The sequence below is a fragment of the Nicotiana tabacum genome, chromosome 17, assembly GCF_000715075.1.
Source record: "Nicotiana tabacum cultivar K326 chromosome 17, ASM71507v2, whole genome shotgun sequence".
Classification (NCBI taxonomy): Eukaryota; Viridiplantae; Streptophyta; class Magnoliopsida; order Solanales; family Solanaceae; genus Nicotiana; species Nicotiana tabacum.
In genome coordinates, this window is record NC_134096.1 from 6303893 (window position 1) to 6331056 (window position 27164).

The 27164-nt window shown below is 35.6% G+C and overlaps 2 protein-coding genes across 5 annotated transcripts; both read left to right on the top strand.

Moving 5' to 3' along the window:
* The first annotated feature begins 1137 nt into the window (after window positions 1-1137).
* LOC142171671 (uncharacterized) lies at window positions 1138-2132 on the top strand. The gene is made up of 3 exons (XM_075235358.1): window positions 1138-1281; window positions 1393-1602; window positions 1686-2132. The coding sequence occupies exons 1-3, from the start codon at window positions 1138-1140 to the stop codon at window positions 2130-2132; spliced, it is 801 nt and encodes a 266-aa protein (XP_075091459.1).
* An 8255-nt stretch (window positions 2133-10387) lies between these two features.
* LOC107809402 (myosin-9-like) lies at window positions 10388-26498 on the top strand. 4 transcript variants are annotated; one of them, XM_075233905.1, is made up of 39 exons: window positions 10388-10735; window positions 12547-12675; window positions 13430-13573; window positions 13674-13819; window positions 13902-14058; window positions 14249-14307; window positions 14411-14570; window positions 14684-14833; window positions 14918-15054; window positions 15142-15288; window positions 15378-15479; window positions 15565-15622; window positions 15707-15808; window positions 16702-16739; window positions 16866-16992; window positions 17093-17275; window positions 17409-17540; window positions 17623-17732; window positions 17869-17929; window positions 18602-18779; window positions 18884-19089; window positions 19231-19350; window positions 19944-20042; window positions 20336-20557; window positions 20683-20822; window positions 21506-21620; window positions 21696-21725; window positions 21812-22063; window positions 22165-22320; window positions 22398-22604; window positions 22710-22856; window positions 23721-23791; window positions 23896-23995; window positions 24072-24128; window positions 24857-24913; window positions 25000-25080; window positions 25387-25469; window positions 25582-25773; window positions 26187-26498. In XM_075233905.1, the coding sequence occupies exons 1-38, from the start codon at window positions 10733-10735 to the stop codon at window positions 25703-25705; spliced, it is 4590 nt and encodes a 1529-aa protein (XP_075090006.1). In that variant the 5' UTR covers window positions 10388-10732; the 3' UTR covers window positions 25706-25773; window positions 26187-26498. The 4 variants fall into 4 exon arrangements, with proteins under 4 accessions (XP_075090006.1, XP_016489507.2, XP_016489508.2 ...); XM_016634021.2 differs by lacking the exon at window positions 10388-10735 and having other exon boundaries at window positions 12541-12675; XM_016634022.2 differs by lacking the exons at window positions 10388-10735; window positions 26187-26498 and adding an exon at window positions 25170-25221 and having other exon boundaries at window positions 12541-12675; window positions 25582-25635.
* Window positions 26499-27164: the final 666 nt, after the last annotated feature.

A 27164-nucleotide genomic window follows, 5' to 3' on the forward strand; every position in this document is an offset into this window, starting at 1 on the left:
GAGGTGTGCTCATAGTAAGATTCCACTCACCGGAGAACAAGGAGAAGGTGGTGGAGGAAGGAATTAGAATGTTTGATAAAAAGCCAGTGGTGGCTAAACCATGGAGACCGGACATTATATTTGACAAGCAGGTGGTTGATAAAATTCCTGTGTGGATTAGACTGATGAATCTTGATATCAAATACTGGGGTCAAAATGCTCTAACAAAAATTGCAGGAATGGTAGGCAACCCACTGAAAGCGGACAGAGCAACAACACAAAAACAGAGGCTACAATTTGCAAGAATTTTGGTTAAAGTTGAACCAGATCAGAGATATGGTGATGTTTGAGAACGAATGTGGTGCGATCATTGAGCAAGAGGTTAGATATGAATGGAAACCAGTATTTTGTAAAGCATGTGGTAATTTTGGACATGATATTAGAGAATATAGGAAGTAACTAAAGCAGAACAAGGCAGGGGAGGAAATCAACAAAGAAACATGAAATAACAATACAAATGGCTACAAGGACAAGGAGAAACCAGAGGAACAACAACACAATGAAGCAAGGGACATTATCCTAATAGAAAACGGGAGTAACAATGACAAGCAGTAGGAAACACAAGGAAATAAGAACCAGGCAGGAAATAAAAAAAAACATGAAGCATGGCAAGTGGTACAAGGGAAGAAAACATGGAGAAGTCGAGGAAGCAATCACAACACCAACAGGATCAATGGAATGAATGAAAGGGAGGAGCAGTCTAAGGAAAGGTAGATGGAGCCACAAGGAAATGGTAACAAATCAGGGAAGGCTGGGGGCCTAAACCCCACCTCCCTAATGGATAGTATTGGGTTCTGGAACACCAGGGGTCTAAACAGGACAACCAAACAAAAGGAAGTGAATCTATTCCTTCAAAGACAGCATATTGGACTGTTTGGGCTCTTGGAAACAAAGATTAAGAGAGATAAGGCAAATAAAGCTGCTTTTAATCTTTGCACCGGGTGATCTTATACTACAAATCACTCTAAACATAATGCAGGAAGAATATGGATATTGTGGAGGCCTCAGGTCTTCACTATAAAAGTGAAAATGGTGACAAAATAACTCATTCATAGTATCATAACTCACAGTAGCACAGGAAAGAGGATTAATATGACAATGGTGTATGGATTCAATGACCCAACACTAAGGTCTGGCTTGTGGAGAGACATAAGGATGATAGCTAATCAAATGATAGGGGCATGGGAAATTATGGGAGACTTCAACTCTATACTTAGTCAAGAGGATAGAGTAGGGAGCAAGGTGACATATGCAGAAATAAAGGAGTTTAAGGAATATATGGAACAATGTGGACTTTAAGAACTGAAATCATCGGGGTGCTTTTATACATGGAGTAATAAACATGAAGGACAGGGTAGAGTGCTAAGTAGAATTGACAGGGTGATCACCAACAATGACTGGGTGAATAAATTTCCAGCATCTAAGGTTCATTATATGCCAGCAGGAGTATATGATCACAGTCCTGCAATGATCAAATGGGAGGGAATGGGTGCACTTAAGATGAGGATATTCAGATACTACAACATGTGGAGCATGGACAACTCCTTCATTGCAAGAGTGGAGGCGAGTTGGAGACAACCAATATAGGGGACAAACATGTTTAGAGTAGTGGGAAAACTAAACGGACTTAAAAAGTGTTGATAAAGTTAAACAAAGACAAGTTTGCAGAAGTAGAGAAACGAGAAGATGAAAGCATGAAGAAGTTGGTAGAATGCCAAGAGAAAATACAAAAAGATCCCAGGAATGAAACATTAGGCAAAGAGGAGAAGGAAGTGACAAAGCAATACATATACTGGAAGGAAGCAAAATTAAACAACTTGCAGAAAATGAGTAAAGTGCAATGGCTTAAATATGGAGACATGAACACAAGCTACTTCCACTCAGTGATCAAGGCAAAGAGAGCAGCAAGCAGAATATTCACAATCCAGAACATGCAAGGAGAAATAGTCCAATCAACAGATGCAGTAGTTGATGCTTTCAAGGAATTCTATACAAGTTTACCGGGCACTGACAAGCAGAACAAAGATCATGTGGCAAGCCACATAGTCAAAGAAGGACAGATTGTCTCAGAAGAACAAAGAAATCAGCGATAAGAGAATTTTCACAAAAGGAAGTTAAAGAAGCACTATGGGATATATAAGGGACAAAGGCACCAGGACCTGATCGGTATGGTATTCAATTCTTCAAGGATATCTGGAATATTGTAGGGGAAGATATCACTGCAGTTGTGCTGGAATTTTTCCAATCGGGGAAAATGCTCAAAGCTTTTAATAGTACAGTGATCACCTTCATACCAAAAACTTCTAATGCTGCAACAGTTGAAGATTATAGACCCATAGCATGTTGTAATGTGGTGTACAAGATAATCTCAAAGATGTTGTGTAACAGATTGAAAGTGGTGCTGCCAGACATCATCTCACAAAACCAAAGTGCCTTTGTGGCAGGGAGAACAATAGTGCAGAACATTCTGATTTGTCAAGATTTGGTCAGATTGTATAATAGGAAGCAAACTACTAAATGCTGCTTGATCAAGGTGGATTTGAAAAGGGCATATGATTATATTGAATAGAAGTTTGTGGAGGAAATGATGCATGCACTAAACTTCCCTAGTCTATTCATTAGGTGGATTATGGCATGTATCACAACAACCAGCTACAGCATAAATTTCAATGGAGGATGTCATGGAAAAATAAAGGGGAAAAGAGGACTAAGACATGAGGACCCAATATCCTCCTTACTGTTTGTGATTTGCATGGAATATTTTACGCGAATCATAGGGCATGTGGCTAAGCAGAAAGAGTTTACTTATCATACAAATGCAAAGAATTGAAGCTGACACACCTTTGTTTTACGAATGATATGATAATATTCAGCAAAGGAGAGTATGCATCAGTAATGCTCATGCTAAGGGGTCTCAAGTCATTCTCAAATGCATCTGGTATGACAGTTAATGTAAATATATCGAATATATTCTGTGCAGATATGAATGGAAAAGAGATAGAAGATATATGTGAGCTGACAGGATATAAGAAAGGGAAACTACTATTTAAGTACCTTGGAGTGCCTATATCCCCAAAGAAACTAAGTGTGGTAGATTGTGAAATGCTGATAGACAAGATACTGGTAAGGATAAAGGGATGGGGATCCAGAAACTTATCGTATGCATGGAGAACTCAATTGGTAAACACTGTGTTGCTGCACCTGCATTCATATTGGGCATCCATATTGCTTCTTCCAAAAAGGGTCATGAAAGATATTGTAGTTATATGCAGAAATTACCTATGAGATGGGAAAAGTGTCACGAACAAATCACCACTGGTAGCATGGGACCTAGTCTTCCAACCAAAAAGAGAGGGAGGATTAGGAATACAAGAATGTTTGGCCTGGAATGAAGCAGCTTTCGCAAAATACATATGGAATATAGAGAAAAAAATAATTTATTATGGGTTAAATGGGTAAATCACATATACATAAAGGGCAAGGATTGGTGGCAATACAATCCACCACAAGATAGTGTATGGTATTGGAAGAAGATATGTGATATCAAAACAGTTTTTGCTTCAGGCTTTGAACAAAAAGTGTGGAAGGGGAAAATGAATAGATACACAGTAAATGAAGGATACAAATGGAGAAGAGGAGCAGCACCTAGTGGCCATATGCACAATGGATTTGGAATAGATTAAATGTTTCAAAACACTGCTTTATAGGCTGGTTGATCATGAGATAGAGACTACTTACAAGAGACAGACTGCATATGATGGGAGTGAGCCAGGAGAGAACATGTCTACTATGTGGAATGCAGGATGAAACAGTACATCATCTGTACTTTGAGTGCCAGTTTTCCAGAAGATGCATCGAAGAACTATGCAGCTGGTTGGGAATAAAGCTAAAACAACCAGATATGCAGAGCATTTGGAGGAAAATAGGAAGATGTATAAAAGGGAGAATATGCCGAGGTTTTGTGACCTCAATCGTCACAACAATAATGTATAGAATATGGCGAGCAAGGAATGAAGCTCTATGGAATCAGAAAGTGCCAATGCCAACAAAGATGTGGAAAAGCATAAAAGAGGATAGCAAATACAGGCTGCAACTCATAGTGACTAACAGAAAGAATAGGATAGAAATAGAGTGGATCAATCATTTTATAGATAGGAAAAAGCAAAGACTATGCAAAAGTGTAGAACTAGAATTTAACTGGCAGACCTACCTAGTAGGGATGCTCAAGGAAGATACAGTTTTGGTGTTGAACTAGATAAAATAGCCTATAGATTATGGTAGGGATATACCACGTGTAAATAACTTTGTCTGGTAGGGATCAATAAAAAAAAATTCACCAAAAAAAAAAAGATCTTGTAATTCGCTAAAGTGATATTAGGAATGAGGTTATTCGCGACAAGGTCGGTGTGGCCCCCATTGAGGACAAGATGCGGGAAGCGAGACTTAGGTTGTTTGGACATGTGAGGAGGAGGAGCACTGATGCCCCGGTGAGTAGGTATGAGAGGTTGACATTGGAGGGCCTAAGAAGAGGTAGAGGTAGGCTGAAGAAGAAGTGGGGAGAGGTGATTAGGCAAGACATGACGCAGTTTCAGCTGACCGAGGACATGACCCTTCATAGAAAGGTGTGGAGGTCGAGGATTAGGGTAGTAGGGTAGGTGGTAGATTGTTCGTACCAGTAGGATTAGTACACACTCTCGCATTCTGTTGGTAGTAGGTTTCTATGACTACCCGTCATTTTCTTTCATTTTGGTCATCTTATTACCGTGTTGTTTCTATGTTGCTTTTACATAACTTTTTGGTGATGTCCCTCATTGTCTATCTTTTAATTAATGTGATGCTTATGTTTTCCTGATCCGAGGGTCTATTGGAAACAATATCTCTACCTTCACATGGTAGGGGTAAGGTATGCGTACACACTACCCTCCCATACCCTACGATGTGGGATAATACTGGGTATATTTTTGTTGTTGTTTGTATCTTTTCCACCAAAAAGAATTTGCTAAAGGGGTGTTTTCTATTTGTTTGAAAAATATTTTGGGGAAGCTTAGTTTGTTTAAAGCCTGACTGTTGACTCGAGGAGTTTTGAGAGAAATTGAATGAGTCATACAAGGGAAAAGAAAGAATGAGACAATTCACCATTTTTTAGCAAAAACTAATCCATCACTTTTTTACTCGTGAACTCGATGGGTTCTTTTCTAGGAAAATGATTTTGTATTGCAGCTCTCAAAAAAATAGCCGGAATATATATATGTACTTGAAAAAAGAAATTATAAATGATTTAGTTTGTTTTTATGAAATACTAGTATCTATGAACGTGCGTTGCACGTTAATAATGGCACGTGACGATTTAAACATTTATTTATATGAAGAACAATAAAATTTAATTAATGAGAGAAATTTTATGTATAATATTACAACAATCATCTAAATACCGAAAAATATTATTACATTAGCATAATACATGAATTTAAAATAAAAGGACATCATCAAAACTTACACAAATGATCAATTTGTCATGTTAGTTAGATAATTATATATTATAGTTTAAAAGTATTTAATGTGATGGTATCTTAACGAACACTTCTTTGTGGACAATATTTTTTGTGTATGTTTTCTCCTAATGCGTTGGTTGCTCTGCTTTAACCAGAACTCTTGTTGTCGATCTTTATATCCCTCTTGAAAGTTCAACATACAGTTGTTCGTGCAAGATAACATATTATGGTAAATATAGTCAAATATTTAAAATGTTTATCCTTATGCTATTTATTATATTTACAAAACATACTAAAAACTATTTTCATACAAATTTAAAAGGATATTCCTTAGTTTCGGAAGATAAAAGTTGAATTCAGGGATAAGAATATACTTAGAAGCATATTAACCAGTATCATAATTTTTGCATGTATGACGTTATTGTCAAAACTTTTATATACCATATGTGTGCTATTACATAACCTATTTGGTGTATCTAAGTTTTTCAGTAGCATGACATGCATATTTTTCTTCAAAATTAACTATATACAATGTAAGATCAATTTTAACTTAGTCTACTATAAATACGGTGACATTAACATAAGTAAGAAATAAGAAACTACAACAAACATATATGGTAGAAGGCCATTTGGTATTAAAGTATTTAAGTATTATTCTTGGTACTAATTATTAGTATTATTTTCTGCTAAGTCAAAAACTGAAAAATATTTTATTTTTACTATAAAATTTTGCAATCAACCTTTTATTTAGTTGATCAACATATTCATTTTTGTTAACTAAGATATCTTTTAAATTTTATCATGCGATTTGCACAAATTGCATTTTAATCTAATGATAGAAATATTTCTCATATTAAATGCACTACTATTACCATTGGGATTGAAAACCAAGTGTTCAGGAAGAACCAAATCATCTTTTATTGGATGCTCTTCTTCGTTTCCGACACGAAGCAAGAAGACATTGAATATTGGATTTGTTCTTACTTTATATTTCTTGTCAGTTGAATCTTTTTCGTTGAGGCTAGAAGTATAACTTTGGTAAGCTACCTTTTACAGTCTCTGCTTTTGTCGATTTTGGAACTACTGGTAGTACTTGACAAAATCACCTCTCAAACCATTAATTTTTCACCGAACGGTTCATTAATATCCAATATATCTCTAGACCTTGATGCAATTATTTCGATCGTTTGACACTTAACTATAAGTGCTTCATCCCATATTATCAATTTTGCTTTCCTTATAGATTTAGCACAATTGCGCTGCTTTGATATATTTGTGATAGTTATTTAAGTTGTTTGAAGAGGTATATCAAATCTAAAGTGGGTGGTCCCACAATAAAATCGTTGTTTGTACACCACTTGTTATTATTGCTAACAGTTTCATGCTTGTTGATATGATATTTGCAAGCAATGCATGACATAGAAATATTATTTCAATTCCGTCTGAAGCATCTACAAAGAATGATCCCGTTATACCAGAGTCGACTCTTTATAAAATAGTCTTGAAAACTTGTTCTTGTTTAGGATTTAGCTTTGATTGTGCTTCCTCAGACACTTGTATTACATTTTGATTCTTAATAATATATTAACTTTTTTACTTTGTGTTCTAACGCTCCTTTTATGGAATAAATTTATGTACCCGGAGATTTGTTTTAACTTGAATAAGAATTTTACTCATATGATGAATTCAAAAAATAATTGAATTGGATTCTCTTGCTAAATAATTAATTCACCGATTTAATTATTTGATTTTAACATAAAAAATAATTTATTCTATGTTGATTCAGATCTTAATATTAGTTCATCTCTTCTTTTGAATATTTAATCTTAATTATAATATTATCCACCATAAATTTTATTTTCAAAGAGTAAAAGATTGATATGACATTTAACTTTTAGATCTTTATGTTTATAGAATTATTAGTGGTATTGACTCTTACCAACCATTTTTTTCTTTTTCTCACAAATTTATATTCTTAAATATTTTCTTAATTGTTGTTTAATAATTGAGTATTTTTTAATATTACACAACAAATTGATAAAAAAATATATTATTTGAGTAGGAAAATAGTTCAAATATAATATAAAAATATATTATCGTGGGGATATTTTTTTCTCTCAATTTTAACTCTTTATGTATTCTATTTAATATTACTTTTATTTTTTCTTCGTATTGGACATTATGTAGTGATAATGTATTGCCAATACAGAGGATTCTTATAAAATTAATTTTATTAAACCTTCTTACATATTTTTAATAAGAATTTAATAGACAAAATTTTATTAATTTTAAAATTTTAAATATTAAAAATTAGCATAGAAGATATTGTAGTCCAAAAAATAGGTCATTGCAGTTATGTCCTTTCCCTATGAGTTCTTCCGTTTAATAGTTTAGGGCAATTTGATATATTAATATTATATTTATGCTTTTATAATAATATATGCTCTCATGTATCTTAATAGATTTTGACAATATAATACATTCTCAAATTAAATTAGTAATAGGACATTATAATACGTTTTTAAATTAAATTGGTAATAGGAATTTTATATGGATTAGACAACCCGAAAATAATTATACTAATAGGATTTCTAAAGCTAGTCATGTAGGATTCCTAACATGTAGTATTATGTCCTTAAACTAATAGGATTATAAGGCTAATATCTAGAATTCCGGTTATGTCCTTTTATTATGAGTTATTATGCTTAAAATTATAAGGTTATTTTTGTAAACCGACATTGTATTCATGCTTTTATAATAATATATATATTTGTATGTTATATATAAAAATATACAAAATTTATACACTTTTTTGGCTACCGAATGTATATAGTTTCAGTCGTAGGCTAAAAGTGATCTTTGCCCTTCTTTGTTAAGCCATGAAATTGAAGAGAAATTGTAGAATTGGATCGAAGAGAAAACCCCAATTGCCTAAGTCGGTGAGAGAGAAAACATATGAGACAATCGGGTAAATAAAATATGATCCATTAATTAAGAATAGAGTCAAGTGAATCTATTTATATGTACAAGTAAATGCGTCTAAAAGAGAAAGATTGTCGGACAAGGGCCAAATCCCTGAAGTACAAATAAAAGATGGCGCAATAGAAATAGGCCCAACTCTCATAAGCTCATCCCGCATCTGTGCTGAGTATTGAGTGTCTTATCATTCTTTTCTTCATAAATTACTCGTGAAGTCAGTTTTCTGCTCAATCAACCAAAAATTTCAGGCATTGACGAAGATTTTTCATATTTTTGGGGATCAAAATTCAATAGAAAGGTGAAAAAAGAAAGAAATATTTCATGTATAGAATAATGTCCTTATTTAAGGTAAGAATGAGGTACAAGAAGGTCATTTACATCCACCAACTATCTTACGGAGTTGTACATTTACATATCACTCATATATATCCACCAACTATTTTACCAAGATGTACATTTACATATCCGTAGGCATATAAATTTTATGAAAATTAAATTCATAAATTAATTTGGACTATATTTTAAATTCAAGATATATTAGTCTAAATAAATTTATTGGGCTAATATAATTGGACTAATGTATATAAGTCCAATATAGATGGACTTAATAAATTAATCCAAGTTCTTGGGCTACAAGTGATGAGCCCAATTCATTAAGCTCAAGATGCAATCTTCTTAGAGACCCAGTTTAGTGTCACGTGTCAAATGTCGTGGTATGCTAAGTTAAACGGAAGAGCCAATAGGATCATGCCACGTGTTAAAATGACAAGGCACACCAAGTCAAATTAAAAGGCCAATGAAATTGCGCCACATGTGCAAGTGACATGTTCTGGTCATTCAAATGCGGCCTTGGCACGCTTCAATGATTGGTCGAAAAGAGTTTGTTTTCATCACAACTATTCTCTTCCACAACTATAAATAGGAGTTTTTATAACTCAGAAAAAATAGCATAAGTCATAACAAGAAGTAGAAGAGAGCTCGTGGATCAAACGTTACAATTTCTCTACAAGCTTCAAGCATCAAACAATCAAGTTCAAGTCCAAGAAATCAAGCTCAAGCTTAAGAACGAAGAACAAATCAACATTCAAAGAGTACGAGTTCAAGTCAAAGTTCGTGCTAGTTGAATTCAAGATCATCGTTCGTGGCAACTTACATTGATTCAACATCAAGCTCAAAGACCCTATTGAAATGATTTACTATTGGAAAGAAGAATTAGAAGATTCATAGAGATTGTACACTACATTATTTGAAATCAAATACTATAATTGTTGTAATATTTTTTCCAATCTTAATTATTTTTATGACGCAAATTTATTACAATATTGTTCATACAATTCATAACCAACAAGCAGTTTGTCTTCCATTATAAGAAATGAAATTACGAAATTGTATTTTTGTTGTACATAATCTACATTTTAGTAGTTTTAATCTATTTAGAACGAAAAATACAAAACTCACACATGTGCTAGTGTTAATTCTAGTTAATAATTTTAGTTAAGAACTCTTGAGCTTGCTAGCCTAAGAAAGCCTGTCATTCTTTTTCTTCGACTTACCCTCGTCAACTACTTAATTATAAGAATCACAGACATAGTAAAGTGTCAGTGAAATTAAATTATCAATAAAAGTTTATATTAAAGTCACAATCATACCGATGCAGTAAACTCCCGATATGTGCGAGATTCGGGAAAGTGTCAGACCACAATGATATTATTAAGATCAAGTTCTATATATTCATGTTGCAAAAAAAAAATAAAAAAAAATTAATGTATATATAACTTCAATTCTTATTGCAATTGTGTGAGTGACAGTTATTTCACACTCTCGCGCCCCCGCCAACAACGTATACAAAGGACACATACACAACAATTACAGAACGAGAAGCAAAGAGCCACAAGAAATTCATAAAAAGCGGCGAAAGATTCAAACAACAATTCCTATTCCGCAGCATTGGGTTCTCGTCTCTAACAATGTCACATCCATTCAATCAGATCAACGTCAACCCATTCAATCAATTGATCGAACAATTGATGATCAACGGTCACAGACTTGAAAACAATTGCCGATTTGTTGATGTCTTTTGGGGGGGATTTCGTAACTCTGTTTTCCCCAAATTCTGGAATTTTACAACTCGGATTAGGGATTTGCTAATCTGTCAATGCCATGGATGTATAGACGAAGCATTGAATTTGATGTAGTCTGAGATTCCTCCTTGAATAGTAGAGATGGTATGTTAATTTTTCGATACTCGATTAACAGTGAACTGCATTGCTCTTTTCGTACTCTTTGTTCCTTTATTGAGCTGCTCTATTCTAGTTTATTTGGTACTATCACTATTGAGTTTAACTAATGTCCATCACTTAGGTAATTCATCTTATTTTCAAGATTATATATCTCACTTATAATGGAGGTTGGCTATAGATAATCTGTCGGTGTATATAAGAAACTCGTTACTATTTGGAAATGAAGGAGATTTGTTTACCACGACATTTTTAAACATTTTAAGAATATTTTGAATTATTAACTGTTGTGGCTTATATATTGTTTATGTAGTTTCTAGATATGTAAATATTGTAGTAGATAACTTGAAGAATCTATGTCAGAAATCACGCTGAAAATTAAGTAGTTTGACCCTTGTACTCTGAATCCCACACATAAAATGGAACAAAGGGAATATTTAAGATCATGGCATGTTTTCTCGAGTATTAATCTTTTCGTGAGTTATAGTGTGTTAATTTTTACTAGTTGAAATTTAAGGACTAGCGTTAGAGAACCCTAATCTATTTAAAAGACAAACATTTTGAGTATGGGAACGGGGTCGATATCGAGGATTCATACAGGGGATGCTGATTACTTTAGGTTTGAGACATAGTTGTTTGTTATTGTTTGTATACTGCTAATTGGTAAATGGTTTTATATTGGGTGGATATTGAGGATCCATATAGCCTAATCCTCACTAGTTTTGGTTCGAAACATAATTGTAGTTGTTTTTGTTATTGTTTTTATAGTACTACTAATTGGGAAATAGTTTATTCTTGCTGAATAACTTGCCAAAGTCATTGGCTCAATGCCCATGTATTTGCAAAAACTTCATGGGAACGTTAGATAATTTTGAGCTACATTAGGTAACTTAGAGGACCTCAATCCCTGATATGCAAAGACAAATTATTTAGTATTTGAATGAAAGGGCATGAATAAATTGGAATAGATGATTCATATAGCTGACCCCAACGAGTTTGAAATTGAGGTGTAGTTGATTTATGTAGCCACTAGTCAGGGATTGAGGAAGCATTGAGTGGAGTGTAATTTAAATTATGAAGAACAGAATTTTGAGTGTAGTAGTGAATTGAGGTGTTCAGGATAACTTACAGGACAAGTTTCAAACAAGGTGAAAAACTCAAAAATGTTTTTTCCAGATTAACATTTTATTAATTTTGTCTGAAAAGAGTGACAGAAATAGAAAGTTGGTGTCATTAGTTCGTTGAGTTGTATTTCCTTCTGTATAAGTCTGCACATCCGAATGGGTTGGGATTAGTTGGGGGTGGGGGAGCAAAAAATCAGGGAGAATCTCTTCTCCTTGTTCATTTACTTTAGTCTTCAGATATGTAGTCATCAACGAACTTCAGATACGGCAGTAGTTTCTTTTCTTATCTTTTTCGTCTTTGGAAAAAAGATATACAGGCGTAGTTATCCAGCAAACTAATTATAAGATGAACCTAATGAGAGCATATTTTCATGATGTTACAATCTCACAGTAGTATGGATATAGTGACTGATCAACAGGAAAATATGTGGTTTTATCCTTAACGGGATCCTCCAACACGTGAAGGAGCACTTTTTTCCCAGTGAAATGCTGGTCTGAAATTTTTAGCATCAACAGACACTTAATCTTTATAATGGAGCATGTGTTCCTATTCTTCAAGCCTCTATCGCTTGATAAGTAAATAACTATATTCTTTGTGTGCTGTTTTAAACAAAAGATAAAGAGAAGAATTTCTGCTTTTGGCTAAGTTCTGATGGAAAGGTAAACTGTATGCAGAGCACTCCAGTAAATATCATTGTAGGTTCTCATGTATGGATTGAGGATCAATCAGTTGCTTGGATTGATGGACAAGTGTCACAGATTAATGGACAGGATGTTCAGGTCCAGACATCTGATGGGAGGACGGTATGTCTTAGCTCTTTTACAGGGAACGGTATCTTATTCTTGCAGTTTCAGTTTACTTATTTGTCTTCCCATAGCAATTTCAATGTGTATTTTGGAATCCATTTAAGGAGATACTTAACTGACAAGCTGATTTTCTGACCGCTAACTGATTAATCTCTCTTTATTGACTTAGACGAATCTCGAGTGGGAAATCCATTGTCAAAACTGCAAATGAATGTATTCTGGATTATGAACTTCATAGTGTTATTCAAATACTTTCCAGTGCACAGGATCTTATTCACGAGTATCTCGACATTGTTTGTTTTAGAATTTAAGCATGATCTTGATTAGTAGTACAGCTTTGCATAGTTTGTGAGTTTAAGAGTGTTTGTCGCTTCCGCATTAGCTTAGAAGTTATATTATACTTCCTTGACAAGGGGAGTGCGAGGAGTATTGACATATATTTGAACTGTCTTTGCACTATATCCTTTCTTTCCACTTATTCTGGGGGAGTATTTGAACCAATATTTTGACATGCAGCAGTCTCAGCATCTGATAACCTTCTAGTGAAAGGCAGAAACATCATTGCTCTGATTTACGTCAATTTACTCTTTTTCTTTTTTCTTTTTTTGTTTAAGAATGCCTTAATAAAGTGCAGTCTAGTTTCCTCTTAATTTGTGTTGACACAAATTTCAATGCAAGAAACACACCTCTAAATTGGCAACGTCTTGGCTCGTAACAGTTTACATATATTTCCACTTTTCAATTCATCTAGGTTACAGCAAATTTATCAAAAATATATCCCAAAGATGAAGATGCTCCTGCTGGCGGAGTCGATGACATGACCAAGTTATCATATTTGCATGAGCCTGGCGTCTTGCAGAATTTGGCTGCAAGATATCAACTCAATGAAATCTATGTAAGTTTACGGTCCATATTCTGTAGATTGGTGAGAATGAATTGCTGCATCTAAGGGTGGTTCAATCATAATCTTGTATAATAATGTGACTTTATGACAGACTTATACTGGAAGTATTCTCATCGCCATCAATCCATTCCAAAGGCTGCCCCATCTATACGATCGCCACATGATGGAACAATACAAGGGAGCCCCGCTTGGCGAACTAAGTCCTCATGTCTTTGCTATTGCTGATGCCGCTTACAGGTACTCATGTGTTCAACTTCCATTCCACAAGATTTACCCTCAGAAAGTATACAATCATAACTGAGATATCAAAATGAATCAGGCAAATGATCAATGAAGGTAAAAGCAATTCTATATTGGTCAGTGGTGAAAGTGGGGCTGGTAAGACTGAAACTACTAAAATGCTTATGCAATACCTTGCTTATTTGGGTGGCCGTAAAGGCACTGAAGGGCGAACTGTCGAGCAGCAAGTTCTAGAGGTAAGTGGTATGATCTTGATGAGTTTAGCTTGTTTTAAACTCTTTACTCCTTAAACTTAGGTAGGTTAGCTAATGGCACACTTCACTTTTTAGGCTCAAGTCTTCAAGCTTAAGGGTCGTCTGTCGTTTTCTTAGAAGCCTTCTTTACTGGTTTTCTCATTCTTTTAGCTCTTTGTTGTTTTATCTCCAGTCAAATCCAGTACTTGAAGCATTTGGCAATGCCAAAACAGTTAGAAATAACAATTCAAGGTGAGATACTGTTTTGCTCATGCTTCCAATCAAGAAGTGACTCATTTAGTTGCTTTGGCATATGTTTTTTTCTTCTGAATGCTCATTACGTATGTTGTTACAGTCGTTTTGGTAAATTTGTGGAGATTCAGTTTGATAAAAGTGGAAGAATATCTGGTGCAGCGATTAGAACTTACCTCCTTGAAAGATCTCGTGTTTGCCAAGTTTCAGATCCTGAACGCAACTATCATTGTTTCTACCTTCTATGTGCAGCACCCCAGGAGGTAAATCAGATTTCATAGCTTCTCTCTTTGTTAATATCTTTCATCTCTTGGTGTAAATTTATTTGATAGTCATGATGTCCTTTTGAGTTTTGACAGTTTTCCTATCTTAACAGGAGGTTGAAAAGTATAAGTTGGAGAATCCTAAATCATTTCACTATCTTAATCAATCGAATTGCTACGAACTAGTTGGTGTAAGTGATGCTCAAGATTATCTTGCAACAAGGAGGGCCATGGATATTGTTGGCATTAGTGAGAAAGAGCAGGTAATGTCGTTGTTCATTTAGTTTGTGCTGCAACTTTTTATTTTGAATCAGAGTCTAAGAAGTTATTCCTTGTTTCTTTTTCAGGAAGCAATTTTTAGAGTAGTGGCTTCTGTTCTTCATCTTGGTAATATTAACTTTTCAAAGGGCCAAGAAATTGACTCATCAGTTTTAAAAGATGACAAATCTAATTTCCATCTTCAGACTGTTGCTGAGCTTCTGGCGTATGTTCTTGGACTTCAAATTTTACTTCTCTCTATTAATTTATTCTTTGTTCAAGAATGTTTGATGTGATTTAATTCTTCTATCAGGTGTGATCTTAATGATTTGGAAGATGCGCTATTGAAACGTGTAATGGTCACACCTGAAGAAGTTATAAAGAGAAGTCTTGATCCTAATGCTGCAGCAGTTAGTAGAGATGGGCTTGCTAAAACGATATATTCTCGCTTATTTGACTGGTATGATTCTATTATCTGGACCAGATTGTTAAATGTGGTTTCTTACTGATTATTTGACACTAAGGTGCATCGTTTTCTACTGTTTATAGGTTGGTGAACAAAATAAATAACTCGATTGGTCAAGATCCGAACTCAAAATCTCTTATTGGTGTTCTTGACATTTATGGTTTTGAAAGTTTTAAACTTAATAGGTATGCGTCAAATCGTTCTTGGACAGACAGGATAATTGTTAAATGTGGTGTTTTCTCATTGACTCATTTAACTTTTGTGTCCCAGTTTTGAACAATTCTGCATTAATTTCACAAATGAGAAGCTGCAGCAACATTTTAACCAGGTATTTCTTGTTGAAATTTTAGAGCATTTTCTGTCAATTTCATCTAAGCCAAAACTGAACTAGAGTGAAAAATTTGCATTTCAGCATGTGTTCAAGATGGAGCAGGAGGAATACACTAAAGAAGAGATTGATTGGAGCTACATAGAATTTGTGGACAATCAAGATGTTCTGGATCTTATTGAAAAGGTTTCCTCATTTAGTTAGCAGAAGAAGCTTTCCTTCATATGTACATGTATTTCTGTTTTTCTGAGTTCTACTTGTCATTTGTCTACAACACTAAAAGCAACTGGGCAAGGAGACTTGTGTAGTGAGTGGTCAGAATTTTCTTGGATCCTGACTTTCTAATACTCCCTTCGTTTCAATTATGGGGCGAGGTTTGACTGGCTAGGGAGTCTAAGAAAGAAAGAAAGACTTTTGGAACTTGTAGTTTTAAACATGCCATGAGATTTTTGTGGCCATAAAATCATGTCACTAAGGATACAATCGGAAGATTAAAGTTAAATTGTTTCAGGTAGCGTTCTTTTTGGAATGTTCTAATAAGGAAATAATGCCATATAAAATGGAATAGAGGTAGTACTAATTTGCATGCTTGTGTCTTGCACATAAATTTGGTGGTATAATAGGAAATCACTAGAATTTGTTCAAGTGATGCAACTCGACTTCTTAAAAGAGAATTTTTAATTATTTCATTTTTACTTATTGACACCGTTAGATCTTTTAGTTCCTTTGTCATGGTATTTCCTTTAAGTTAATGAGTTTTTGATTCATTTACTTGTATCACTACATTATCTTTAGTTTGCCGGTGGACTTCTTTATTTGGTTTATGTGTAATAGAACCTGTTTCGTTAAAGGAAACCAATACTATTAGGTTCCAATTAGATCCAAGTATGGTATTAGAAATTATAAAGTTAGTGGTGCAATGGAAGAAAAGAATAACTCCCGTAAATTCACCGTGCCTTTCTCAGCATTCACTGATTCTCTTGGTTCATCACTTTCCACTTTAAATAGCCTACCACTTTTTTTGTACTACACCATCTTGAAGTGGCATTTTGTAAATTGATTTATAATGCTTTTTGCAGAAACCTGGAGGTATCATCGCTCTTCTTGATGAAGCCTGGTAAGATGTATTAACACTTCATCTGTATCTATCATATATGAGTGTTATACTGCTATATGCGTTGCTCCCCTGCATTTAATGTCTGAATGATTGAATTGACATTCTCTTTGAAATGGAATCTTCCAGTATGTTCCCCAAGTCAACTCATGAAACATTCTCTCAGAAGCTTTATCAGACATTCAAGTCCCACAAACGATTTGTCAAACCAAAACTGTCTCGCACTGATTTTACCATTGCTCATTATGCTGGAGAGGTATGAGCTAGATTCTTTCAAATGTTCTTGTGTTGGCTATAGGGCATTACTAACAGTAAAGGTTTTGGTGTTGTAAGAGTTTCGCTTACTTTCTGTTCAGGTTCAATACCAGTCTGATCAATTTTTGGATAAGAACAAAGACTATGTTGTTCCTGAGCATCAAGATTTGTTAAGTGCTTCCAAATGCTCATTCGTAGCTGGCCTCTTCCCTCCTGTTGCTGAGGAGGCAACTAAATCATCAGCCAAATCGTCGAAGTTCTCATCCATCGGTTCTCGTTTTAAGGTAATTACTGACTTATTTACCTTTGATGGATTTTGGTGAACTGAGAATATTTTTCATCATAGCATAACAGGATTGCCGAACCCTTACTGCTTTAAGTAGGTGAAAACCTGATATTCTGATTAAACTGGTGCAGTTACAACTTACATCATTGATGGAAACTCTGAATTCTACGGAACCTCATTACATCAGATGTGTGAAGCCCAACAATCAATTGAAACCTGCAATTTTTGAGAATGTTAACATTTTGCAGCAACTGCGTTGTGGTGTGAGTAAAACCTTTGACATTTTTGGATGAAGAATTTCCTTTTGTACTCTTGAACTATATGCTTATATTTTGTTGCTCTCAGGGTGTTCTAGAAGCAATTAGAATTAGTTGTGCTGGTTACCCTACCCGTAAGACATTCTTTGAGTTTCTAAACCGATTTGGTCTTCTTGCTCCAGAGGTCTTGGAAGGACAGTAAGTACTGATTTTGAATTCCTACGCCAAAACAACCTGTTTTTAAAATATATAAAAAAAAAACTTTAATTCATGGCGTCTTGATTTCTTGATGGCGAAGTGACATGCTATCTTGATTTGACCTGCTTGTGGGCAGTGCCGATGAAAAAGTTGCATGCACAAAGATTCTGGAAAAGATGGGGCTCGCTGGTTCTCAGGTTAGTTAACAGTTTTCTTGCTTTTCTACAAAGCTCATTTTTTAGTTCTTTAACGTCACAATCGATAGCTTTACGTTATTCAGTTATGTGCATATATCTCTTTCTCGTCTAGCACTCTCTGTAGTTTTATACTTAAGTAGAAAATCAATGTAGTAGAACCCTCTTCAACTTGTTGATATGGCTCATCTCTTGTAACATATCTGTTATACTTAATTTGCAAGGTATAATCTCAGGTTGACCATTCTACATTGATTTACATTGTTCTCATTTTCAAGCAAGGAGCTAGGTTTTCCATTGCCAGTCTTTTTTCACCAAAAGAAAAGAAGATCATGTTTTTAATTTGAGAAGTCATTCATATCACGCTTATATCTAAACCATGGTTAATTTGTCTGTTATCTGCAACACTTTTATATCCGTTTTGTTTACGGACAGCTGGAGTGTAGGCTGGCATTGCTTACTATATCATTTTGTATGCTGAGGGCTAAGACTAGTACTATCCACTGTTCGCATGGTTAATATTGGTTCGTTGTTTGGGATAGTTCTCCACAATATTGTCATGTACAGTTTACATGCAGCATTCTTAAGGTTGATGCTCTTTTTTATTCAATGTAACATGATTTCCGAAATTTATGAATCAACTAATTTCTCAGAGAGGTCGGATCGGTTTTGCAGATCGGAAAAACGAAAGTTTTTCTCAGAGCTGGTCAGATGGCTGAGCTGGATGCACGCAGAGCACAGAAACTAGCCACTGCAGCTAAGACAATCCAAAGGAAAATTAGAACTCATATCGCTCGGAAATACTTTCTTGCTTTGCAGAAGGCTGCAATTTGCTTACAATCCTCATGCCGAGGTTTGTCTATCAGTATCTCTTGGCCCATGCTTTATAAGTGCAAAAACAAGTACCATGTAATTAGCTTACTGAGTTTTGTGTTCTCGCGTTATTATGTTCAACAGGAAGGCTTGCTTGCAAATTGTATGACAATATGAAAAGACAAGCTGCTTCTATCAGAATCCAGACAAAATTGCGCGGACACTTGGCCCGAAAGTCCTATACTAGACTCAAAATCAATGTCATTGCTCTTCAGACAGGAATTCGAGCGACAGCTGCACGAAAGGAATTCAGATATAAAAGACAAACCAAAGCAGCAATTATTATACAAGTTAGTTTACTTATGTTTTCTATTGATTCAGAAGGTTGACCATGCTTTTTGTTCTCTGCTATTACAACAACATCAGCAACAACTACGCCTCAGTCCCAAACAAGTTGGTGTTCTCTGCTGTTAACTAGAAAAAGTTTGCAGGCACATTGGCATGGACACAGAGCCTTTTCATACTACAAGAAACTCATAATTGCATCTATTGTAACACAATGCAGATGGAGGGGAAGGGTTGCAAAGAAAGAGCTTCGGAAACTAAAGATGGTAGGTTTAGGGTTGTTATCCCATTTATTCTGTATCACAATTTTACTTTCCTTTGACTTGCTCTGAGATGATGCTCTGTGACCTAACTAAAAATTTGCTAGCTAAGGCCTTTATTTAAGTGGTGGATAACAGAGGCGGAGCCAGAATTTTAACTTTATGAGTTCTGAATTTTAAAACGACGACTTCAAGTGCTAATAATTGGGTTCTAAATTTGATATTTGTACATATTTAATGAACTTCTTAACACAAACACATTGTTTGAGCAAAAGCTACTTGGTTCGGCCGAATCGGCATTCAGGCTTCTAGCTCCGCCCCTGGTGGATAATTTCACCTTTATTATTGTTATTTGCATAACAAAAGACTAAAGCTATTCTGCAGTATGATGGATCACTTAATCACTCCTCTGAACTTATAGTCCCCCTAATATTTTCAGCTAAGGAGTTGTCCTTCCACATGTCAAGAAGAATGTATCAGAATTGTTGTTTTCTATTTGATAGAGTAAATTCTATTTTGTGTCTATCACTATCTGATAGCCTGTCACTAATATTTCCTGTCACCTGTGGATTGTTAATACACATTTCCATTACCTTCAGGCTGCAAGAGAAACAGGTGCACTAAAAGAAGCAAAGGATAAGCTTGAAAAACAGGTTGAAGAACTTACATGGCGTCTGCAGTTGGAGAAACGTCTAAGGGTAATACACTTGCATTACATCGTGTATTTCCTTTTCCTTCTTGATATGTAAGAACAGTGGAGAATTAACCTGGATATCATCGGGGAACAAGATATTAATCAAAAGCTAAATATTCTTGCCACTTTTTGGATGTCGCTCGGACTCTCCGAAAATGTCACCAGGTGCATTTTGAGGATCTGGCACGGGTGTGGCATCATTTTGGAGAGTCCGTACAACACAGCTTTTTGGCTTGTGGATTATGATTAGTTTTCCATTTTTAGAAAAGGGACACTATTTGATGCATTATTTCACAGACGGACTTGGAAGAAGCAAAGGGCCAGGAAATAGCAAAGCTGAAGAATTCCTTGGAAGAAGTGCAAAGCAAAGTGGATCAAACCAATGCGCTGCTCGTCAAGGAACGTGAGGCTGCTCAGAAAGCAATTGAAGAAGCCACCTCAATCGTTGAAGAGAAGCCGGTTCTTGTCGAGGATACAGAAAAGATTGATGCTTTAAATGCAGAAGTGGAAAATTTAAAGGTAACGACACTGAACTCGTAAAGTTAACCCCGTGTGCTCTCAACATGACATTTCCCCCACCCTAGAACTAAGGAGAGACTGTACAGAATATGAGTGTAAATTCATCTTTTTCAACCTTTATATAGGTATTATTGCAATCGGAAAAGCAACGTGCTGATGATTCTGAGAGGAAATGGGCTGTAGCTCAAGAATCAAGTGAAGAAAAGCACAAGAAGTTGGAAGAAACTGAAAAAAAAGTACAACAACTTCAGGAATCAGTGAGCAGGTAACTACTCGAATAAATTGATAAATTGTTTTATTCCTTATCTACTTTAAGGATAGAGATTACCAACCTTTGAGACATTAAAATAACTAAAATACAGTAATGTCACAACCCAGCAGGGAGACCGTGACCGACACTAAGTAATGCTGGGTCATGATAAGTAACGGATTTCCTTTTTAAGAATCTACTTTTTCGAATGGGAATATCCTTCTGTTTGTTCTTCTAATTGATCTAAAGCTCAGATTCAAAGTCGAGACTAGTATCTGTGAAGAAGATTACCAAGTTTATCTTCCACCTCTTTCGTGTGAGGGAAAGTTCTTTATACAATATATATAAATAAACATGTACCCTCTCTCAGTTTAGGCTGTTAGATGAGACCGTTCACACACTCGGTTTCTTTGTTATATATGTACATACACCATTATGAATTGGTCCTGTGACTTGAAGGTTAATTGCTCAAGTTGTGCTTGGAAGTCAGTCAGTTAATGGTCCTCTTTCAGTGGTTAATGATTGTCATAGTCACCTCTGACCAATGTCGAGGAAATGATAGCTCTTGATCTAAACCTGCTTTGAACACCAAATATTGTCTATCAGTGATATCCTTGTACAACAAAATGTACATCTCGGAGAACCTTGGACATTTTCAGGATTTAATTGATGAAATGTTTTGCCCTTCTTACCAATAGGCTTGAAGAAAAGCTCACCAACTTAGAGTCGGAAAATAAAGTACTTCGCCAGCAGGCTCTGACAATGGCACAGAATAATAAATTGCTGTCTGGACGATCAAGATCGAGTATTCAGGTAATCCTGCAAACGTTGACTCATATTAGATGTTAAATCTATAACTTACTTTTCCATGTTCTATGATATTGGCAGAGGACCGAGAGCACAAGAAGTAGTAACATAGTAAGTCAAAGGCTTGCATATTAATTATCCTTTTAGTATATTGCTGACCTCTTGTTTTGGTTGACTAACAATTGAAATTTGTAAAGGATCTGCATAGCACTTCATTTTCAAGGGAAAGTTCCGAGGTTGAGGGAAGACCACAGAAATCACTTAATGATAAACAACAGGAGTATCAGGACTTGCTCATCCGGTGTATTGCACAGCACCTTGGCTTCTCTAAGGGCAGACCTGTTGCGGCCTGCATTATTTACAAGTGCCTTAGGCAGTGGCGATCGTTCGAAGTTGAGCGAACCAGTATCTTTGACAGGGTAATACAAACCATTGGCCAAGCTATTGAGGTCAGTGTTAATATAGTTAATACATTGTCATAGTGAAGGATGCAGATAAATAAAATAAAGGTTTATTTTCCACTTTAAAAACTAGTTTTTCTATATTGTAGACTCAGGACAACAATGATATGTTAGCCTATTGGCTATCCAATGCATCTACTTTGTTGCTTCTGCTGCAACGTACGTTGAAAGCTGGTGGTGCTGCTGGGATGACCCCACAGCACAGGCGATCGTCATCAGCCTCTTTATTTGGGAGAATGACACAGGTGAAAATAGTTCCATTTTTTACATTGATATTTATCATTTATGTATAACACTTTTTGCTGATAAAAGAATTTTTTAGAGCTTTCGTGGAACCCCTCAAGGTGTCAATCTTTCTCTCATTGATGGTGATTCGGCTGGTGGAGCAGATAGCTTGCGCCAAGTTGAAGCCAAATATCCTGCTTTATTGTTTAAACAGCAGCTAACAGCATATGTGGAAAAGATTTATGGAATGATCCGTGATAATCTTAAGAAAGAGATTTCTCCACTGCTGGGGTTGTGCATTCAGGTTCAAAGATATTACCTTAGATTTATCTAAATAGTTTAATTTAGTAGAGAACATTAGATGCTTGGTGTACTGAAACCTTTTTACATGTTTCAATGTATGGTTTAGGCACCAAGAATATCCAGAGCAGGTTTACTTAAAGGGACAACAGCACGTACACTTGCAAATGCTGCTGCTCAGGAAATTTTGATCGCTCACTGGCAAGGAATTGTCAAGAGCCTTGCTAACTTTTTGAACATATTGAAAGCCAATCATGTAAGAGCCACAGAAACATATTGCTGGGTTTATAACAGTGAGATTAATGGTATCTGATCTCTGCCCATCTGAATATTGGACTTCGGTGAACAGTAGAACAGGACAACAAAGAGAAGAAAATTGGAACCAAAAGCAGCTATAACGATAGGACTGAAGTGGTTTCGCAGGCAACTTTTGAGATTTATAGTTTTTACTTTGTTAAGGATGAATACTCAGTGTGCTCTGATCCTACTTAGATTACTAGTATCAATAGTTAATATCCTTGAGATTCTCGCTCCATAGTTCTTGTTGATTGAACTAAACTATACAAAATCCTAAGCTCCACTATCCTTTGCAATCCAACTTAGGTGATTTCGCGAAGCAATGGTCTTGGATAGCTCTCATCATTTCCTTCACCAAGTGACTAATATGATATAGGATTTGAGATGAATTCCATAACTTGATTCACAACTCACCTGCGGTTACTATTTTTATTTTAAATATATAGATAATCTGACAGATTACTGCTTTTTTTACTTGCTTTAGTGTGAAAGATATTATGGAACTCTGATCAGATTGATAAGCTGTCCGTTTAATATTGCTCTGCACTGTAGTTAATAAGAAGTTACTTTCATGTAATTTAAGTAATATATTCTAGATGAAGGAAGAATGACCGAACTCTTCTGAAACGCGTGGCCGTCTGTAAAGTAATGATGCATTGTGGCAGAACATTCTCTATCATAAATTAAGTCATACATATATGAAAAGAAGTGATATATTGGTTACCTCAAGATACGACTTTTAGACTTGGGGTAGATTCTGTCTTGCGAACAAGTACCTATTGGCTTTTTCGTAATTAGGGTTATTTTCTTTCTGGTATTTCAGGTGCCTCCATTTCTTGTACGCAAAGTATTTACTCAAGTCTTTTCTTTCATCAATGTCCAATTATTTAACAGGTTTGTTGTCAAGGGGCATCTCATAATCTTTTTTTACTTCAAGATTCAACTATCAACTAAACGTCTAAACCTTATATTTCTTTATTTGTGCCTCCTTGCTGTAGCCTTTTGCTGAGAAGAGAATGCTGTTCATTTAGCAACGGTGAGTATGTAAAAACTGGCTTGGCAGAACTGGAACACTGGTGCTACAAAGCAACTGATGAGGTACCTTGGTCTCCTGCCACTTGTTAAACATTATTCACCCACTCTTTTTTCTCACTGATGAAAGGAACTTGTTCAGTATGCAGGACTAGCTTGGGAGGAGCTCAAACATATAAGACAGGCAATTGGATTTTTGGTAATGCATCTTCTAATCTGGATTAAAGAGAAAATTGAATGTATAAACTGAAAGAGAGCAAAGGCAAAGGACACCGTTATCTAGTGCATATTTTTTGATAAAAAACAATAGCAAGATTTTGCCTAGTAATATAAAATAGAAGAAAATTAGTGGTAATGTTTGAGAAATACATTTGTGCCTCAAAGGGTTTACAAAGGAGTTCATAATGTCCAGGCTTCTCCTCCCATTGCCTTAAGGTTTTGGGTTTCGTTCTCTCTTCATCTATCGCTTTGGGCTTCTCTCTCAACTCAGCCCATCAGCTGCACTGGGCTTCTCTCTCTCTCTCACTCACTCTCAATTCAACCCATCGAGCAATAAAATCAGTCCACGTGTACACATTAGAACCAGATTACACATCCGGGAGGGTGTTAAAGCAAAACAGCTGCCCCTCATTGGTTGAGTAAAGGTTTCCAAAGGAACTTATAATGTCCTGGGTTAGTGCACCCATTGTGTTAAGGTTTTGGGTTGGATTTCAGATTCTTTCACAATTACAAATTTATGTCCTTGCCCTGTACTAACAGAAATCTCTTTTCATACTTATTGCTATGCAATATGATCATGATTGAAGATATGTGTCACAAAATTTGAGTGAACAAACCTAAAAACTGTAGTTCCAAAGAATTTGGAATGAGCCTTGTCCATATTTCATCAGCAGAAATCCTTAATTATGTTCCTTTTGACAATGCCAGGTCATACACCAGAAGCCAAAGAAGACATTGGATGAAATAAGTCACGATCTATGTCCTGTAAGTACTGGACAACTACATATTCCGAAGAGCTATATCTTGAGCCCATACGTTATCATTTTCATTAAGTTGTGAATTATGAACAGGTGCTTAGCATTCAACAACTTTACAGAATCAGCACAATGTATTGGGATGACAAATATGGCACACATAGCCTTTCGCCAGATGTAAGCCATAACTTATGTCCAGCAAATATTCTAGATGTTATTTTGGTACCAGATGGTCTATAATTTTGATGTTCCTTTGCGTCATGTAGTGCATATTGATTTTATGGCCATTCTCAAGTTAGATACAACAATTTTTCAATAGTATGTCCTCAATCCCTGCTTCACTAAGTATGAATTCATTATTTCTTGCTGGGATTGGCTTATGCAGCTTTGAACATTGTCTCCTGCTTCTTTAGTTGCCCCACATCTTCTTACTTTTGTCCTCTCCTAGCATATAATGAATAGAATTTATCAATTATTTGACAGGTTATTTCCAATATGCGTGTATTAATGACTGAAGACTCTAACAATGCAGTCAGCAATTCTTTTTTGCTTGATGATGATTCGAGGTTGGTTATGAGATTTTATTATCCTAAACTTTTGCCTCTTCCTTTCTGTGCACCACGTCCTGAGAATGAACTTTTCACTGATTGCTGATCACACTTGTTGATAATGGTGCAGCATACCGTTCTCAATTGATGACCTCTCTAAATCAATGGATCAGATTGATATTGCAGACATCGAACCACCCCCACTTATTCGAGAAAATTCAGGCTTCAGTTTCTTATTGCCACGTGCAGACTAATCGCCCTCAATAAGAATTCAGTCCTGGGAACTTGCAGCCCACGTCTTTGATTTGTGTGAGCTATGGAGGTGCGTATGGATGCGTTGATCAGGTCATACAATGTTCAATAAATGCAGAATAAACATCTCATGGATATATCTCTTATTGAAAATGAACCTTGATTTACATTTGCTTTGTGTGGAATTGAGTCTTTCAAACACAGTGGATAGCAGAGTTGGTCGATTCCTATGTAGATAATTGATTCTTTGAGGACATACCGTTCATGCTGAAATAGCTCGATTTATCTTGATTTTGGTTATACGAGTATCTCAGTTTAGACGTCCAGCTTCTTCTTTTTGTTCTTAACAATTGAATTTGTTCTACTAATGCCTGTTTTCTTTGTAACTACAGTATCTTTTCTATTTTTTCCCTTTTCTCTAAAGGAGCTTTCTATTTGGTGCATGACTTATTTTTCTTTGTGGACTTTTTAACTCTTTTTCAGGTTTAATTGAACAGCTAGTAAACTGCACAGAGCGGACGCGCCAATAATCATGTCCAACCATTGTACTATGAGGGGGCAGTGGAGAACAATACATACAGCTAATTTTTTTTGAAAAATATATATTAATTCTAAATTTGTATCCCCCACTACAAAGTAAGAGTGGATGCAGTGGTACTCTATACCACTAATTTTTAAAATCTTGGATTCGTCTCTGTGTGCAACCCTTGTTGTTTCTGTAAATTTGGGAGGACAACTTTTGGGAATTTCCCACACAAATCCATTAAGTGAAAGAGATCAATGCATTGCTTCAAATAGCAGTAAAATCTGTGAGCATATTTTTGCAACAAAATCACAAGAGTAATTTGGGATATATGTTGGTTTCGATGAAAAGGCTCGCGTAAACCCATTCTTCTTATACCTCAACGCCAATAATACAAGTGATTTGTTTTGTTTTATATGGTATTCAAGAACTTGTTTGTGTTCATTTTCGCGATTTGTGATGTGAATTCCGATTATTGTTTTCTCTCCAGATTTGAGGAGGTCCAAAGTAAAGAGGAAAAAGAAAGCAAGTTGTTTAGATTATTGATGATTTCATTATATAACATTAGCTCCTTATTCCTTAAGTTTTCACATATTTCTATGTCAATAGTTGTTTATCTGAGAGTGTTGTGAATTCATTAACGAAGTTAACTTAGTGTCAAATATTTAGTTCTCTCTAAACTCCAAAATATTTTAGACAAGAGTGGGTTGCTCTAGTGGTAAGCATCCCCCACTTCCAACCAAGAGGTTGTGAGTTCGAGTTACCCAAGAGCAAGGTGGGGAGTTCTTGGAGGGAGGGGGCCGAGTTTCTATCGGAAACAACCTCTTTACCCCAGGGTAGGGGTAAGGTCTGCGTACACACTACCCTTCTCAGACCCCACTAGTGGGATTATACTGGGTTGTTGTTGTTGTTGTTGTCGTCTCTAAACTCCAATTAAT